The sequence below is a fragment of the Anguilla anguilla genome, chromosome 2, assembly GCF_013347855.1.
Source record: "Anguilla anguilla isolate fAngAng1 chromosome 2, fAngAng1.pri, whole genome shotgun sequence".
Taxonomy (NCBI): domain Eukaryota; kingdom Metazoa; phylum Chordata; class Actinopteri; order Anguilliformes; family Anguillidae; genus Anguilla; species Anguilla anguilla.
Window position 1 is genome coordinate 41,281,936 of NC_049202.1, and position 18,214 is coordinate 41,300,149.

At 39.5% G+C, this 18,214-nt stretch overlaps 1 protein-coding gene and 1 long non-coding RNA gene across 3 annotated transcripts in view; both read left to right on the forward strand.

The window, feature by feature from the left end:
• LOC118219756 (apoptosis regulator BAX-like) overlaps positions 1 to 14,914 on the forward strand; it is a 39,863-nt gene extending 24,949 nt beyond the window's left edge. For both annotated transcript variants that reach the window (XM_035403147.1, XM_035403148.1), the window contains 4 exons: positions 11,598 to 11,759; positions 12,004 to 12,139; positions 12,403 to 12,507; positions 13,918 to 14,914. In XM_035403147.1, coding sequence (XP_035259038.1) covers positions 11,598 to 11,759; positions 12,004 to 12,139; positions 12,403 to 12,507; positions 13,918 to 14,028 — 514 coding nt within the window. In that variant the 3' untranslated portion in view covers positions 14,029 to 14,914. The remainder of the gene's footprint in view (positions 1 to 11,597; positions 11,760 to 12,003; positions 12,140 to 12,402; positions 12,508 to 13,917) is intronic.
• Positions 14,915 to 16,105: 1,191 nt separating this feature from the next.
• Positions 16,106 to 17,822, forward strand: LOC118219758. Its single transcript, XR_004763841.1, has 3 exons — positions 16,106 to 16,246; positions 16,529 to 16,587; positions 17,684 to 17,822. It is a non-coding gene; the product is annotated as an uncharacterized LOC118219758 (long non-coding RNA).
• Positions 17,823 to 18,214: the final 392 nt, after the last annotated feature.

Consider the following 18,214-nt stretch of genomic DNA (forward strand, 5'->3'; position numbering starts at 1 on the left):
CACAACAAAAACGCAACCAAAGACCTTCACTCAAAAAACCTGAAACCATTCTAATAAATTCCAAGTTCCTATATTCCTTCAAGACCATGAAACAATTACTGTAGCATCACATTTTTCCATCATTGCAGGAGCAGCATCATTGAAAAAAACCAGCAGCAAAAACCAGCTTTGAAATAAAATAAGCATGCCCGTACCTTTGACGTCTTCTGGCAACCTACAACCCACCACCAACCGTGCAGCAGCAGCAGCAGCAGCATTGCTTCTAGCTCCTCATTTAAACAGCTCTCTCTCAAATGCCACTAACTCTCAAATCAGCACCAGATGTTTCAGCTACACGCAGCTAAGATCTCTAGACCTATAATTAATTCACATCATAATATTATTATATCACAGCATAATCATTCCAGAAAAACAATGACGGCACCAAAATGGAAATCAAAATAATCTACACATTTTGCCATAATTTAAAATATGAACTTCACTCATTCACTGTTAGCAACAGCCACCAATTGCAGAAACCACTGCACAATATGAATCTAGCTTTTCCTCAGAGTAATAGAAACACAATCAAACACTACAGAGCCTAATTAAAAATATAATCTTCACTCCTCAACAACAGTTGTCACCTACGAATGAGAGGCCTGCGAATGAGAGGCATCAATTGTAAAGCGCTTTGGATAAAAGCGCTATATAAATGCAGTCCATTTACCATTTACCATTTACCATTTAACTAGTGTAGCATAAGCAATCTCCAAAAAGCAAAAAAAAAAAAACACAGCACTTCAGCACAGCAGAATTCCACCAGTGAAGGTACATAACCAGCTCCTTACCTTTGATGTCTTCTGGCAAACCCACCTACAACCCACCACCAGGAAACTCACCACTAACTGTGCAGCAGCAGCAGCAGCAGCAGCATTGCTTCTAGCTCTTCACTTAAACAATTCTCTCTCTCAAATGCCACTAACTCAAATCAGCACCAGAGCTTTCAGCAACACACAGCTAAGATCTCTACACCTATACTTAATTCACAACATCATCATAATATCATATCACAGCATAATCATTCCAGAAAAACAATGACAGCACCAAAATGGAAAACAAAATAATCTACACATTTTGCCCTAATTTAAAATATAAACTTCACTCATCCACTGTTAGCAACAGCCACCAATTGCAGAAATCACTGCACAATATGAATCCAGCTTTTCCTCAGAGTAACAGAAACACAATCAAACACTACAGAGCCTAATTAAAAATGTAATCACTCCTCAACGACAATTCTCACCTAGTGTAGCATAAGCAATCTCCAAAAAGCCAAAAGAAAAAATACACTTCAGCACAGCAGCATTCCACCAGTGAAGGTCAAATATGGTTCGATGCTCTTGCTTCCTCCTGTTTAGATGTTTTTCACATTGTCTTGTATGTTGCCGTCTTTGCTCAAGGAATCCTCAGTTTCCTCTGCATCCATGGTCCTTAGAAGCCTCTTATCCCATGTCCACTGGTAAGCACCTAGATGACTAGCTTTCCTCCATGCACTCATCCTTAAGTGATTGATACTTCAGTGGGTTAATTTCATTGGCTTCCTCCAGCCTCTCTTCCTTTGGCACCATTACCTCCAGCACAATTGTATTGCTTGTGCTCCTTCACCACCTCCACAGTCCTCATCAAATAATTTTGCAAAGGATCTTCCAGGGGAATAAGGCCTAGTGTTAAGTCTTCTTTTCATCAGCTGAAAATCAGAAAATCACTGTGAGCCACAATGTGAACCTTGATCGATGCTCACCTCACTTAGTTCTTGCAGTCGCAGTTCTCAATCTCTTCTCTGAAAGTCATCTGCCATTTTGTTCCCCTGCTGTAAATGCCAATTCTAGTGAAGCTTTTAGAATCTTTGGAGGTTAGCTGCTAATATTTCTGTCCACTGGTTCCACTGCTGATACTTTGCGTTTGTATGCCGGAATGGGTTTAGAGGTGTTTGGTGAGGAGTGAATGCTGACAACACTAGACCTTGGGTTACACAGAGACACCACCCTTCTCCGCCCTTTGCACCCAGCCATGTGTGCGGTGCCTCTTCACACTCACCATGTTACTGGGTGAGCAGCCAGCCCACTTCCCCAGGCTTCTGACTGGCTTCTCTGTTTGTGCTGGAACCCGCTGTCCATCCACTTCAAACCAAGTGATTGTCATCCGCCTTGTCCTTGCGTCTCTTCAGTACCAGCCTCCTTGAATCTGAGTCTGAAGGTCATTCTGGCTTAGGCAGTGGATCTGTCCAGATCTTCAAACACCGATCTCTCCTCTTTCACTGACTATGTAGTGATGGTCATGTTGTCTGTGAAAGTTCATGTCAGTGGTTGCCACACGTTGAATCTTGTCTTGGGCCCTCTGCTTGGTCTTTCAGTGGAGTCCACAAGGATGTAAACGACAACTATGATGGACACTGTGCACCCCATAAAGATTCTACTCCCAGCCTCTAGTTGTACGGTCATACACTATAACCCTCATCCTGAACTATTCTAAATTACTATTTATTTGTTTATTTTTATTTCTATTTATTTTGAGTTATTAATGATTATTTTTTAAATACAGTTTCTAAAATACATTTATTATAGTTTGGGTTTTATCGAGGTTATATTATTTCTACTAATAATTTTTATTATATTCTTATTTTTTATTTTTATTAGTTTTTTAAATTTTTAAAAATGATTTCAGGGTGAGGGTAACAGTATGTGACTATACTACAAAACAGCAGAGGCTGGGCGGTAACAGGGTGCACAGTGTTCATCATAGCTGCTGCTTACATCCTTGTGGACTCTGCTGAAAGACCAAGCAGACGGCCCAAGACAAAATCCAAGATGTGGCAACCACTGACATGAACGTTCACGGAGAGCATGACCATCACTACATAGTCAGTGAAAGAGAAGAGATGAGTGTCTGAAGACCTGGACAGATCCACTGCCTAAGCAAGAGTGAGCTTCAGACCCAGCGATTCAAGGTGGCTGGTACTGAAGAGAGGAAAGGACAAGGCAGATGACAAGCACTTGGTTCGAAGTGGATGGACAGTAGATTCCAGCACAAACAGAGAAGCCAGTCAGAAGCCTGAGGATGTGGTCCAACTGCTCATCCTGTGACACAATGACTGTGAAAAGGACAAGACAATCACTCAGATGACTAGATGCAGAAACTGGAGAAAGTTGGTGTACCTGAGCCCCAAGGCCTGGTGCTGTCAGCACATAGCCTTCTCCAAGCTCCTTTAGTCCCGTGCGATGTACCAAGTCCTTCCAGTCTCAATGCGAGACCCAGGGCCGGGAGGAGGCGGAGGCTATGGTCTGGAAGAGGTTAGCAGCAGCCATGATATGTCCATCCAAGAGTCACTGAGATTCCCTAACAGTGCTGGTGTGGAAGAAAAATACCTCCCTCCAATTCTGTGTGGACAACAGGCAGTTAAACACAGTGACTTACAACGCGTTGTAGCCTCTTCCCAGAATTGACTACATCCTGGACAGCATAGCAGGTGCTAACTGGCTCAGCTCACTCAACCCCCACAGCGGTTATTAGCAGGTCCCTCTTCTGGCACCGACTCATCCCAAGACAGCACAGCCATGTTCAAATGGCTGATGGAAAAGATACTGCAGGACATTCCAGCAACAGCCTGCAGAGTCTACCTTGACGAGATCCTGGTCCAAACCTTCAATGTAGTGCAAGCTAACCTCTGCACCCAGCCAGGTCATGCCTTGTTCTATAGCACGATGATCTGTCATGTCATGTTCACCCGAAAAACATGACACTTCTACAGCAGGATAACAAAGGTCCATAACCAGCTCCTTACCTTTGATGTCTTCTGGCAGACCCACCTACAACCCACCACCAGGAAACTCACCACCAACACCACCAACTGTGCAGCAGCAGCAGCAGCATTGCTTCCAGCTTCTCACTTAAACTACTCACTCTCTCAAATGCTACTAACTCTCAAGTCTCAGTACCAGGGCTTCGGCAACAAGACAGCTAAGATCTATACAGCTACAATTAATTCACAACATCACAATATCATTAGATCGCTACATAATCAGTCCAGAAAATACAAAGACAGCACCAATGTCCAGTCAGCAGCAACCGCTTCTGAACAGCACAGCAGCAACGCAGCCGCAAACCAGGAGAAAATTATATCGAAATCACCACAAAAATTCCTCACAGGTATCAGACACCAGAGATCCAAACTTAAAAAATATAATCTTCACTTCTTGTCAACAACTCTCACCAAGCATAAGAAACAATCTCCACATCGCCAAAAAAAGCAGAAGTCTTGAGCACAGCGGCATCCAACCAGTGAAAAGTACATAACCATGTTCTTACTTGGTGTCGATTGATTGATGCATCTAGTTGGACAGGTTGATTGCAGAGCTGGGGAAAGAAATAATTTTTAAAAACTGAACATGAACATCTACATGCAAATAACAGCCTTTCCTATGAATACATAAAGTAAATGTAAAACCCCTGGTAAATGTGAGACTTCCTGTAAATGTAAAACAAGCTGATGGTAAATGAAAAAAAACCTACTGCGGTAAATGTAGAATTTGTAATAATTAAAAAAAAAAGAAAAAAAAAAAAAAGAATTATAATAAATAATGGGTGAACGCACAATTATTTAAGCCAAAGTTTTATCTTTGCATTTGTTGGCACACTGAGGAAGGCTGAATACAGAAATGTTAGTGTAACTAAAAGCATATTAATATGAATGGGGAATCTAGGTTGCTCACTATCCTGGATATTCAGCACCCCTGAATAAGACTTTACAGGAGTAATGAAATGTTGTTAGTATTTCTTACAGTATGTCCACAAATACTGGCCACAACCTTATCATGCTCTCTCAAACATATATGATCTAGGAATGTGCAGTATGTACATTCTGAGGCTAAGAACTGTTATTTGCCTGGTTGATTAGTTTTCACTTCACTCTGAAATGCTTATTTCAGTAGATTTAGGAGCATGGGCGATCACATCCCCCATGTTCGACAACTTCAGTTTCACAAATTGACTAAATTAATGCGAAATGAAAGACTATCTTAGAGGATCTATACTTTGATCCTAATGAATAGAGTACATACACAATATATGGATTCTGCTATCCTGGATAAAGGTCTTTGAGTAACTCCTTTATCCTCAGGCTAAAGGGAAGTAACTTAAAAAGTTAAGTGATATGGTAGGCCAGTCTTGTAAAGTACAGGAGAAGGGAAAAAAAGACCACGATGAGCCCAGGCCAAAACAACAAACAAAACCAGGACCATCTTAAAACGAAATCAAACTTAACTAATGTGCCACAAAAGAAAAAAATACATCAATACACAAAATACAATAGACAGAATATCAAAACCCCACTCAATAAACCAACATAAACAGGTGAATATGTGACAAATAAAAATAGCTCATGCACCCCTATGCAGAAATAATAAAAGCTAGACCAGGCCCAAACTCACACAACACAAGTCAATGGCAAAGATGGCCAACAGGCCCCAAGGTGGGTCTTTACACAGGCTGCTGGGCTGCAATTGGCTGTAGGAATTTGAATTTGAATTTGATTCAGCCAATCAAGAAGCACAAGTGGCAGTCAGTGGGCAGATACCTGTTGCCTCACTGAGAATGGGAAGTGAACAAAATGGAGGCCGTCAAAAAACCTACAGTCTGGTATTTTTTCAAAAAGTTAAGGTAGTAAATAAAAATCAACTGATTAAGCCTTCACTTGTCTGTAGACCATGTACTGACTGCAAGCCTAATATAGCCTTTTTATTCATTAGAGTACAATTGTATTCAGCACATCAAAACAATTATTTCTTTTTTCAAAAGGTTTTTCTTCCTACACAGTAAAATGTTCAGCGTTAAATCAGCTCCCCTATTGTATGGGGTCTAAATGTGCCAAAATTAAATGAATAAATAAATAAATAAATAAGTAAATAAATATGGAATTAATTAATTAAATAAATAAATCATTAAATAAATTATGAAATAAATACTTCATTTTATTTCGAAATAATTAAATCATTCCCACCTCATGGCTATTTAATTATTTCATGTTGTATTTCCGAATGGCTTTTTTCATTTCATAATGACACTTTTTCAAATGACGTATTTCCGAATGGCGTTTTAATGGTGGATTCAGTCAGTTGACGAGGACCGACCGAATGCACCATGAGCAGCGCTGGTGGAATCCATAGAGGTTCCTATGTAGGCTCTATGGTGGAATCTATGGTCTGGTAGTTAGTTTGCTAAAGTTCGTTTCAATGCTATAACGTAATATTCAGCTAGGAGAAGCAAGGTAATGCATCTACTGACTATATAATGCAGATGGTTTCTGTACATGACACGAAACTAGCTTTCTAGCTGAGATAGTCCTGCTGGCAGGACCTGAGAGTGGGGTGGCTGTCAAGCGGCCAAAACCAGACTTCATTTTTGAAGCTCACTTCCTGGTCTTGTTGAGAGACATTGCTCACTAGCGCCACTGCGGTTGGTGCACACTCCAATATAGGTGTTTCCATATTCGGTTTCCATGTAAGTCTACTGTACAAATGCGGTCAAAATTCAAAGTCAGTCATTTTTTCTCACAAGAACAAATAGTCACAATATGTGTATTTTGTTCGTCTTATGACTGTCCATGGGCCGATTTCATGATTTATTGTGTCATTTGGGCACTGTTATTGGGATGGCAGGTATGGCATGCCCCATACCTATACAGCCGCCGCCGCCGCCTTCTTCTTGTTCTTCTTCTTGTTATTCTTGTTCTTCTTGTTCTTCTTGTTCTTCTCCTTCTTCTTCTTCTTCTCCTTCTTCTCCTTCTTCTCCTTCTCCTTCTCCTTCTCCTCCTCCTCCTCCTCCTCCTCACCGCCTATCCCACTAACAAAATGTCTCCCCCTTGGACATTTTACCGACACCAGCCAAATCTTCACCTACACGACCCAATCAAAAACTTGCATACACACGCAGAATACCCATACCTTTTTACTCTGAAACATTTTCAGTTTAAACAGCTAGTCTGCCTGTGGCCTAGTGGGCAAGGTTACAGTCTTGGGATCATGGGGTCCTAGGTTCAAGCCCAGCTAGGAACACATTTCTTTAACCTGCTTTTACCCTTGCTAATTATTGTCTACTACTTCTCAATTATTGCTTTTGCACCATATCTACCCGCCGTTCACCGAACGTATACACTGCATTATGACGTACCATCTGCATGTTCAGTTATTAACCGGCTACAATATTGGAAAGCCATATGGATTCAACGGGAGATCTTCTTTGCTTACTGGCCTGTGTTCTTCTTTAAAACCACGGACAGGTTTGCTAATGATGTTTCACGAATTGCATAGCTATGTCATGGTGCTGCACTAACAAAGTCACAGAATGGTAAACCTCCGGTTGAAGGATTGAATCCCGCCTCGCCCTCAGACAGATAATTTCCTTTTACACTAACGTTTTCTTTCGCTTATATTTGCTTTACCAAAACTCACTCACGGCCACCCATATGCATTTCATGACGGCAAATGTATTCCTTTTATTAAAAAGTTACACCAGTTCACCACTGTGCCATTTCTACTAACTATATTTCTTCACTTGGCTACCGTACAAAACCTTCTTATCAGCAAACGCCATGTTTCTACATTCATGTTACCTCGCCCTGTTCTCTATCTAGCCACATACAAACAATTACTACGTATGTACGTTCTGCAACTCCCCATTAAAACATTACATTTAAAATCATGACTCACTCATAATTATAACTACTAGTACTGAACATGAGAAAAGCACATGAGTGCAATAGATTTCACACATTACTTAACCCTCCACTTTAAGAACTAATGCTTTATACCGACTGTTATATATACCGTTCGATAAGGAAACTAAGCTCGCTCATGGTTACTTTGTTTATTCGCACTATAGTCTGTGATCATGTCAACCTTCACCTACATGCCCATTCTGCTAAAAACATATTGTTTCAACTACGCAATTTCATAATTTCTCCTAATTTCTCTCACACTGTTGTTATTTTCTCATATGCAAAGCCTGCTGGGACATACGTCTGCTCCTATTCTCCACTATCAAGTTTTCCGGTTCTAGCTTAGCAAAACAGCGAAGAGGATTCCTACCTGCAGATAAGCCTATCAAAATGCCTTATAAACCTTACAAACACTAAAAGTGCATCTCCACGAAATAACACAACGGAGCAGGACAGAAGGGTACACAAGTGGCGACCTAGGGAGCTCTAATTCTACGGGCTTGATTCTTTTGTCAATCAAGGCTCGTTGGATGGCCGTCAAATCCGTGAGTACATACAGTGGCCATATTTCACCTGCGTTTCTGATGCGTTTACACTTACGCCACTGCACCCTTTGTCACAGCCACTGTTTTACATATATAGCAAACCGAAACTGCTAAACGGTACACGATCATCAGACTGTACAAATTCACACAAGGATAGCCATAATCCACAACCGTTTCTTACAGGGTCACTTTGCATTTCTCGCTCTCATAATAAAACGCTTTGCAAAAAGAAATGATATCTCATAAAAAACATGTTTTCAACATACAAAAATGGTAAGTTACTCACACATACAAGACATACACCGTCTATAACTCATTCATTCAGACTGCCAAAATCCAGGCCTGCCATTAAAAGTATTGATATCAAAATGACGCCAAGTTACGGTACTACAAACAATATAGGCTATCTTGCCTCACCGAAATTAAATAAGATATATTCCAAAGCAATGCTACCCAATATTTCCTCAGTTCTTTCAAGTCACTTGGCCCTGTGTTTTGTAATCTTACCATTTTACAATGTCATGCAAACTTTGTGTCAGATCAGTGTCAAATATTTTGAATTGCCTCATGGAACACATTGAAATTCATGTAGAAAACTGCTGGTGAGTAACTGCAGGAAGCATATTTCTCCTGGATGTTGTCAACCAGGGGGGAGCATTTATAGACAGAGCATTTTCCTACAGAATATTTAATAGCCAAAGAACCGAACACTTTCTTTCCCTATTTTTCATAAAATGTTTTTGTTTTGATTTTATTCTACACAATTCAGTTTGAAAGAATGTGTTTCATGTGGCCATTTCATTTCACTACATTTCCCAAAATGGGTTGTTTTAGCCCTAGATGCTGATTTCTTTACCGTGACTTGTTCTAACGGCTGCTTGAAATATAAAGTGCTGATATACGTTGGCTAAGGAGATCACGTTTTCTCATAAAATGTAGTTGATAAAATAGTAGCCTTGGCTAGCCTACTTTGAGACATGTTTAAAAAAAGTCTTGTTATTTCATTGTAAATACACAGCACACTTGACAGCGATTTTTGATTATTATCCATTTATTATCCATTATTCCATACCGTACCCACACACTCATTTACTCATTGTTTTAACCAAGCGTGAGTGACTGTTTAAAATTATTTTAAAAGACAAAAGCACCTAATTTGTATAAAAGGACTGAGAGACATTTAAATAATTTAAGACAAAAGCACCTCATTTGTGTAAAAGGACTGATTCTCTACTATAGATCAAGTACTATTTCAGAACTTCAGTTGCTTTACAACATGTAAAAAAGTAGAGGATAGTTGTCGTACCAGTTGCCCTTATTCATGATTCATCATTTTGAATGGTTTGCTTTGTATCATTTAGTCTTTACATTAAAAAAAGGAACAAATTCACATTATACCTACTGAACTCTTAGGCAAATAGTGACCCTTGAATAAAAAAAAAAACAAGTCAAATCATTCATTACAACAGTTTATTCATTGAAATGGTTCCCTGTCATTTGTTTCCAGCAGTGGTACTTGGGGTTAAAAGAACTTCACTGGCATGCCATTGCCATAGTTTAACAGTGGTGCAGCTCCACGAGTCCACTGTAAAGTCTATGTAGAGGAATTAGAAAACAAAAAACTGTTGACCCGCACCAGATGTAGTTGTCTCCCACAATCCATACATTTTTTACTGTGGAAGACTATGAAATACTTCTCAATCAAAAGGAACACTGATAAATACACTCATATGTACTCTGGAGGTAAGACTTTAAAGACATCCACAATCTAGACAACAGTTTTTATAGTGGTAATATGGTGTGGCACAATGTGTTCTATTACACACATTATTTAACTGACTAGTACTGATAGTTTAACTGAAGGCCCAGCAGTGGTGGCTGCTGAGCTGAAAATCGAGGAGGCAGAAAACTTCCCCTGATTAGGCCAATTGGTCTTGACTTTCAGTCATTTTCCTTGATTAACAAGTCTGCCCACGATCTGAATAATCCATTTCTACATACACAGTTTCCTTCCTCATGCCAGGCTATGAAGATCAAATTAATTCAAAATATATTATGAACTAAAAAATGCTATCTAACCTGTGCTCGTTCAAATGACAAAATTTGCATATTCCAGATCTTTGCCATGCACATTTATGGAGTGTGTACGTTTATTCAGTTTTTAATAGGCTAATGTCGATTGAAATGTGCACTATTTTGCGACGCAAATAGAATGTTTTCCTTGTCTAAACTAATTGAAGAGAACTCTCTCTACCGTATTCAGTAATTTGTCATTTCTAATAATAACGTTATTATTCTAATCAGTTAAAGGCAGTGGTCTCAAACTCGTTGCCATGGAGGGCCGTGCGTATGCAGGTTTTCATTCCAACCAGTTAATGCTGCCTTAATTGAGTCCAATTACTCATTCAGCCATATGCATTTATCTGCATTGAAGCACAGAATATAAGCAAGTTTTTATTTAGACAATGTGGGTCACCATAGATGTCACGTCACCATTATGTGCAAACCTGCATCCCTAATTCAGCAAATAATTGAACTAATTATATAATCAAGATCTGAGGCTGGAATAAAAACCAGCATACACACGGCCCTCCATGGCACTGATTTTGAGAACACTGGTTTAAGGGATTTTCTGCCTGCTCGTTTTTCAGCTCAGCATCCGTGACTAGGGCACCCAGTGGTTTTCTTTCACATTAAAAAAATAACTAGCACTTTACTGTAAAGGGTGGGTACAGACAATTTGACAATTAGGAAGTTGGCTCTTCTCCATTGCTTTTAATGGTCTACAAGAAAATGCAAATAATTTGAAATTCACGCCTGCAAATCCATTATTAAAATACTTGGTAGATTTGTTAATCACCGCTGATGGCGTTAATTGATGTATTCATTTGTTTAATTAATTAATTAATTATTTATTTATTTATTTATTTATTTAATTTAGGGACATTTAGTCCTCCATAGGTAGTAAGTAATCAAACTGAATTTAAATGTGTGATTGTGGCTTGTAATCATTGCTGTCAGTAATCACCTGTTCTTAAATAGTGGCAGTTACTTTATCAACATAGGTTATTGAGGTAGTGCAAATGGGATAAATGTTGGAGAATTGGATTGACCAAGAGGTTATTGCGACCTCTAGCTGGCAGAGGACTGAAGTACAAAGTGAGAAAATAAGGGGAGACAAAACTGGTGGCCCTAAACATTGCACACAATCATATAGTCAGCTTGTTGACTAGTGAATCATTAATGCTGTACAATATACTTTGTCAATTCTATAGCTAATATTTTGTTTTTCTTTTAAGTTTCATACAGGAGGAGTTGAAGTCCTGTGAAAGTGAGGTGACACTCTTTGAGCAGCCTGGAATAAGGGAAGAAGAGGAGGAGGAAACCAGACTTTTACAGGAAATCGCCCTTCAAGTCCGAAGAACTGCTCAGACTCTGCAGCGGGACACAGAACTCAACCAGTCAGTCTCAGTTCAGTGTTTTCTTTGTGTCTTCAGTGTCTTTTTTGTTTGTTCGCTGTGTTGAATGTAGGACAGCCTGCTCTGGACTAATATGTCCACCTTCCTTATTGTGCATTTGTAGATATGTTCAGTCATTCAAAGTGCATAGTTGCTGTTTACTATCTCCAATGGTGTTCATACATTGCTTGCTCATATATTGTATGTTAACGAGTTTTTCTTTTTCTCTCTCTTTCATATTGTAAAGTGCAATAGACAGCAAGTGGCCATTATCCAGCAAAGATAGCTACTGGAAGTTGGTGAATAAAGTATTTGAAGATGGTGTTATTTCCTGGGAGAGGATTGTTGTACTTTTCTACATAGCAGGAAAAATCTCTGTGAAGGTATTGTATATTTTTCTGCGATTAAAACTAGTGTAACTATGGAAATATGCAGAAAACATAAGGTTGATAGTCACTGAAAAGTTACCCAGTGAGGATACAACATGCATGTTCCGTTCAAACCAGTCGCTTCACCTGTCTTTATCGTTAGTGTTAATATTGAACGCAGGGAGTCCAGTCCAACAATGTATAAACCGTTTACCACCTTTCGCAGTCTGTTGCTGTTTGTCTGTGCTAATGTACAATGGTAATATGCTCTCTGACAGCTCGCAAGTGCCCATCTCCCACAGCGTGTACGGGATATCGTCTCCTGGACTCTTGACTTCTTCAGGAGGAACTTGTTGGACTGGATCCGTGAACAGGGAGGCTGGGTGAGCATTTCAAAAGCAAAACCTCAACCTCCAAGACAATGAGGACACACAAATGTGTACTTGCACACGTTGTATCTAGAAAACCTCACTCCACTGAAAAAAATTTAATTGAGAATGGAGGAAACATTGCAGGTAGTGTGTAAGTGCCTCAACTATAGGTATTCTTTGTTTTATATTTCATTCTGTCAGTGTCTGTGATTTTTTTTTTTTATAGAATTGACATGAAATTGGACAGCCTTGGTCCAATATACAAATGTATACCTCATCTGGACTGCCTTGTTAAAACAAGGTTACATTATAATTAGAGCCTGAACGATGCCAGATTTTTGGGTCCGATGCTGATCCCGATTTTTTGTCAAAAAGTGCAAAATTTTCTAATCAATTTGAAAAACCTATGTTTTATTAAAGTTTCTATATTTGAGAACATTTAACTTATAAGCAAGTAGTGTGAAATCAAAATAACTCCACACCTTGCTTTTACTCCTTTCTTTTCCGTGATCTCAAAGAGTAAGAGTTCTAGTATCTAGCGGAGCTAATGAGTGAATCAAGTGTAACGTTAGATGAAATTAAATTGAGTGGATGAAATACGTAACGTGAGGCTTGTCCATAAGAATTTGGTGGTGAAAAAACTATAATGCGCTTTTGTGCGGGTTACCTGCGCTAACTGTTGGTTGATTCACTTCTCCAACAGCAATCCTTCTCTCATGTTACCACGACAAAGCTAGATAACATGGCTTAAAATGATCTACGTTAGAAGTGTTTTATAGGGTTTTTTACTGTCTGGGTAGCTTGCTACGATGACGCGTGACTAGATGACACACTCGCTTGCAATAACGCGTTGGCTATTGACACAGCATTGTATATAGTAGCTAATATCATTATCTCAGATAAAAAACGTGTGATGCATTCAATCACCATTTTATTTCAGCTGGTTATTTATTTGAGAATACAGCGATGTCCTCTGGAAATGTAGATCCTACGCTGCATATGTGTTCACTGCCACTTCATAAAGGCTTGCTAGCCAGCTAGCTTGCTAAAGTTAACCAAATATGTTAGCTAGCTAGCTTGCTTGAAAATGAGGATTGATAAACATAGTGGTTGTATAAACGCATTTAATTAAAAACTTTCACATGTTCATTGTTGTGTATTGTTGAGAAAAATGTGCAATCTGTGTGGACGTGCACATAAATAAATAAATAAATAAATAAATAAATAAATAAATAAATAAATATTGCACCAATCAAATCTGTGCAGACAAGTCTTGCTGTGCAAAATATTGGATGAGGCACAAGTGACAAACGTCTTATTACAGATGTAGCGCGCGTCAGCTGCTGCAGTTCACACTTGTATTAGAGCTCCCTCTACTACTACTACTACTCCCTCTAATTGTATTTTCACTTGCCCCCTTAGGAGAGCATCATCGCCTGTCTCAGCACTCCTTTTTCTCAGATGGCGGCTGTCTTTCTCAGCGGAATTCTGCTGGGAGGCTTTGTTGTGTGGAGAATGAAAAGAAATAATTAAAGTTCCTAGACTGTTTGACAGATCTACAAAGACGGACTTACAGATCCACAGAGAGATGTACTGTTACTGTACATGTCTCACACTGTACAAATTGCCTACCAAAAGAATTCTGTACAGAACTATGTGTAGACACAAACGGAGATTGTGAGAAGTAAGCACCTGGACATAATATGCACTTTGTCATAAACACCTTTATGTTGGATGGAACCATTTACACTGCATGGCCAAAAGTATGTGGACACCTGACATCCAAAATCCCATTCAAAATTCTGGGCATTAATGTGGAGTTGGTCCACACTTTGTGTCTGGGGAGGCTTTATAATAGACATTGGAGCATTACTGCAGGGATTTGTTTTCATTCAGCCAGAAGAGAAATAGTGTGGCCGAGCATGATTAGACTGCATGATTAGACCTGGCTCACAGTTGGCTTTCCAACTGATCCCAGAGGTGTTGGATGGGGTTCAGGTCAGGGCTGTGTGCAGGCCAGTCAAGTTCTACCACACCATTCCCAACAAAACCATTTCTGCATGGACCTCACTGTGCTCGGGGGCATTGTTATGCAATGTCAGGGCTCTTGTGTAGGCCAGTCAAGTTCTTGCACTCCGTTCTTGACAAACCATTTCTATAAGGACCTGGCTTAATGCTGTAGCATTACGATTTGCCTTCACTGGAACTAAGGGGCCTAGCCCAAACCATGAAAAACAGCCCCAGACCAAGTGTCCAGATACTTTTGGTCATAGTGTATTCTTGTTTCTCTAAAATTGTACTTGTTTTTATCATCAAATGTTTACAGACCATTAGAGAGTAAATTTTTACTTCAAAGCATTTGTGCACATGTAAAAACATTATGTCCCAGAAATTAAATCAAAAGTTTTTATAAAACCTGGTTGTGATGTGTAACCTTTGATTTATTGTTGGTATCATGATGTGAAATCATGTCCTCTTTCCAGGAAGACTAAAACCATGCAGTCAGAGTTAATTATATAATGCGTTTATCAAAGTTCTTCAAATTAAATACAGTCCTGGAGTTGTCCAGTCTCAGAATATGCTCTTGATACCATTACAGCTCATACCCATTAGGTGCAGATTGTATTTTGAAACTTATTTAATGGAGTAGCAATGTGTTAGCTTATTTTAGCCTAGTCAAAAAGAAGCAGTTGCACCATTCTGACCTTTCCTGTGAAATATACAGAAAGAACTACCATGTTCATGTGAATGTGGAATTGCTGCAGTTTCTGTTCTGTTTTTGCTTGAATGAGCCAATTTCAGGTGCAAGATGATGTCTGCTTGCTGCCCTATTTTGGGCGACACAGGGGTTGGTGGTTGCCAGGTCTTCTGCCTTGTGGTTTCCCTTGCTGCGACAGAACAGATTGTCTGCAGTGGCTAGTGAAACCGGAGAGGGATCAACCCTGTCTCCACCCCAATGGATCAATAATTCAGGAAGCAAACTATGTCCCTTTCTGCAGAAGATAGTGAAACTTTAACCAGTAAACCTGTCATCAGAATTTGCTCGCTTTCATACTGGATATTCAATTTTAACCAAAGGTCAGTGTACTGAAACTGTACCATTTCTTTCCATGTTATTGCCCTGGGAAATATTCTCAGATAATGAAAATACGAAAAGGGACACATATGGGCTTATCATTTTGGGGAAGCAAATGTAACGACCAGCTCGGTTTTCGTCAATGTTTCAACAGGCCAGTATCCTATGGACTCGTATAGGCCTGTGTAAATGTATAATCTCCTTAGCAACTATGGTAATATAAAAATCTGAAATGTGACAGAACAGTTATGTGTGCTGTTAAAAACCTTATAGCGTGACTTAATCAAATGGAGGGATGTTGCTCAAAATTGTGGTTGAGCAAAGCCAAAACAGTCCCATTTGAGGTCATTTGTATCATCATGTAGCCTAATTCTTTTTTCCACCCTATCCACACACTCACCCAAGAGAACAAGAGTGCTGTTAACATTATGTGAACATACCTTTTTCTGTTCTGCTTCAGTTACATTTCTGTCAGGACAACTCAAGTATTAAAATACTTACATGAATATGTAAATACATTTTTTGGTTTGGTGACGAATTGATCTTCTTCAGGTGCATGCACTACCTTATCTAACATGGTGTATTATATATTTCCCCTACTAAGGATGAATACCAGAAAATGCCCCAGTATCTAGAAGCAGATCCAAACAATAGGTGGTGCTGGGGTGGTTGAGGGTAAGCGCAATTCTGAGCAGTAGCAGTGAAGCATGCAAAGCAGCGCAAGTGAGCTACATCATGCAGAGGTCTGATTTTTGGGTTTAAAAAGGTGCTCCATTGGTGTTGTGTGCCTGTGATTGAATGGGTAAGAGAAGGGTGTTGTGTGTATGCAATTGGATGATTGTGGAAACACATGAGTATGTGGTTAATGGTAAAACCGATTGGTCGGCTACAACTTTCTTTGCGCATTCCGTGCACGCCTCTCATTTTTACACGCTCATATTTTTGCCCTGTCCACAGACGAAAACATCCTGGTTATTATGGAGAAACCTGCCTCAGTTAAAGTAGACACTTCAAAGGTAAATAGTTTAATGGCTGTGGCTGAGTTGCTGTGACAATCTGGGGATCAAAATGAATAGACAATGCAACACGTTTTGCAGCCAACCATATTAAGAGTGATTCAATGGCATGATGTAGTGAACCAGTTTTACGTAAATTTTACCAGAACAGATTGAATGCCTAGGCTATACAGGCTAGTATACAGACACGATACATATTGGCAGACAAAAATGGACTATGAGACCACAGGGAAGCAAAATACCTAAGACTGTCCATGAGCTACAGTTTTTCCACATGAGGGCAGTATTGTACTGAAAGTAGTCTAGTTAACTATCAGGGGTTATGGGAACATCTCTGCCATCTGCAATGATACCTTTCTCACCACCATCATCAATGTTTATGTTTACATTCCTTATAGCACAATATGTCAATCGATATGGCCAGCTCTGTTTGTAATGTCTCTTCCCACATGACCTGACATTGGTCAAAGATCATGAAAAGGTAGATGTGCTCCCTGCTTCTCCCTCCCTCACTGTCCTTCAGATTGTCATTGTAAGGACAGTATCACTGCAGCTCTACCCCCCCCCCCCCCATCAAATGAATAAAATGAATTGAGTTCTTTCAATAGGAACATTTCAGAGAGAATGCAAAGCATCAGTATACTCATTACCTTAAACCACATTTTATTTTTGAATTTCTCATTTAAGATAACAAAAAGGCAATAAATACTCAAATAATGGCTGCTTACCCCTTACAAACAATCACGTGAAATTTTCCCTTTCACATTTCACATTTCACATTTCCATTTCACCAATGATTTTAACATTTTTTATGTGAACTGAATAGATAATGTTACATGTGAACTGGTCATTTTCACCAGTGAATTTAAAATTTCCACATGGGAAAACAGAATTTGACATGAAATTCCACATTTTCACATGTGACTGAATTTTTCAAGTGAGAAAATGTGAAAACAATACACGTGACCTCAAATAGTATAGGTTACCTATCCCTGCTCTCACCTTATAAGTGGGATTATTTTTATAGTTCACATGTGTACTGTTTATATGTTGAGTGTTCATGAGTGGTTTTTGAACATGTGATTTTTTCCTTAAGCATAACAGGTGGTGTGCAGAAGGGAATCTCTGAATACACAAAGCATTGAACCTTGAAGTGGATGGGCTACAGCAACAGAAGACCACGTCAGATTCCACTCCTGTCAGCAAAGAACAGGAAGATGAGGCTACACTGGGCATGTGATCACCAAAACTGAACAACTGAAGATTGGAAAAACGTTGCCCGGTCTGATGAATCTGTATTTCTGATTTGACGTACAGATGGGTGGGTCACACTTCGTTGTAAACAACATGAATCCATGGATCCAGCACTGCCTTGTGTCAATGATACAGGTTGGTGGTAATAGTGTAATAGTGTGGGGAATGTTTTCTTGGCGCACATTCTTAACACACATACCAATTGAGCATAATTTGAATGCCACAGCATACCTAAGCCTTATTGCTGACCATGTGCATCCCTTTATAGCCACAGCCTACCCTATTTCAAATGTATACCTCCAGCAGGATAATGCACACTGTCACAAAGCACACATCATCTCAACTGGTTCCATGAACATGGGAGTGACTTCAG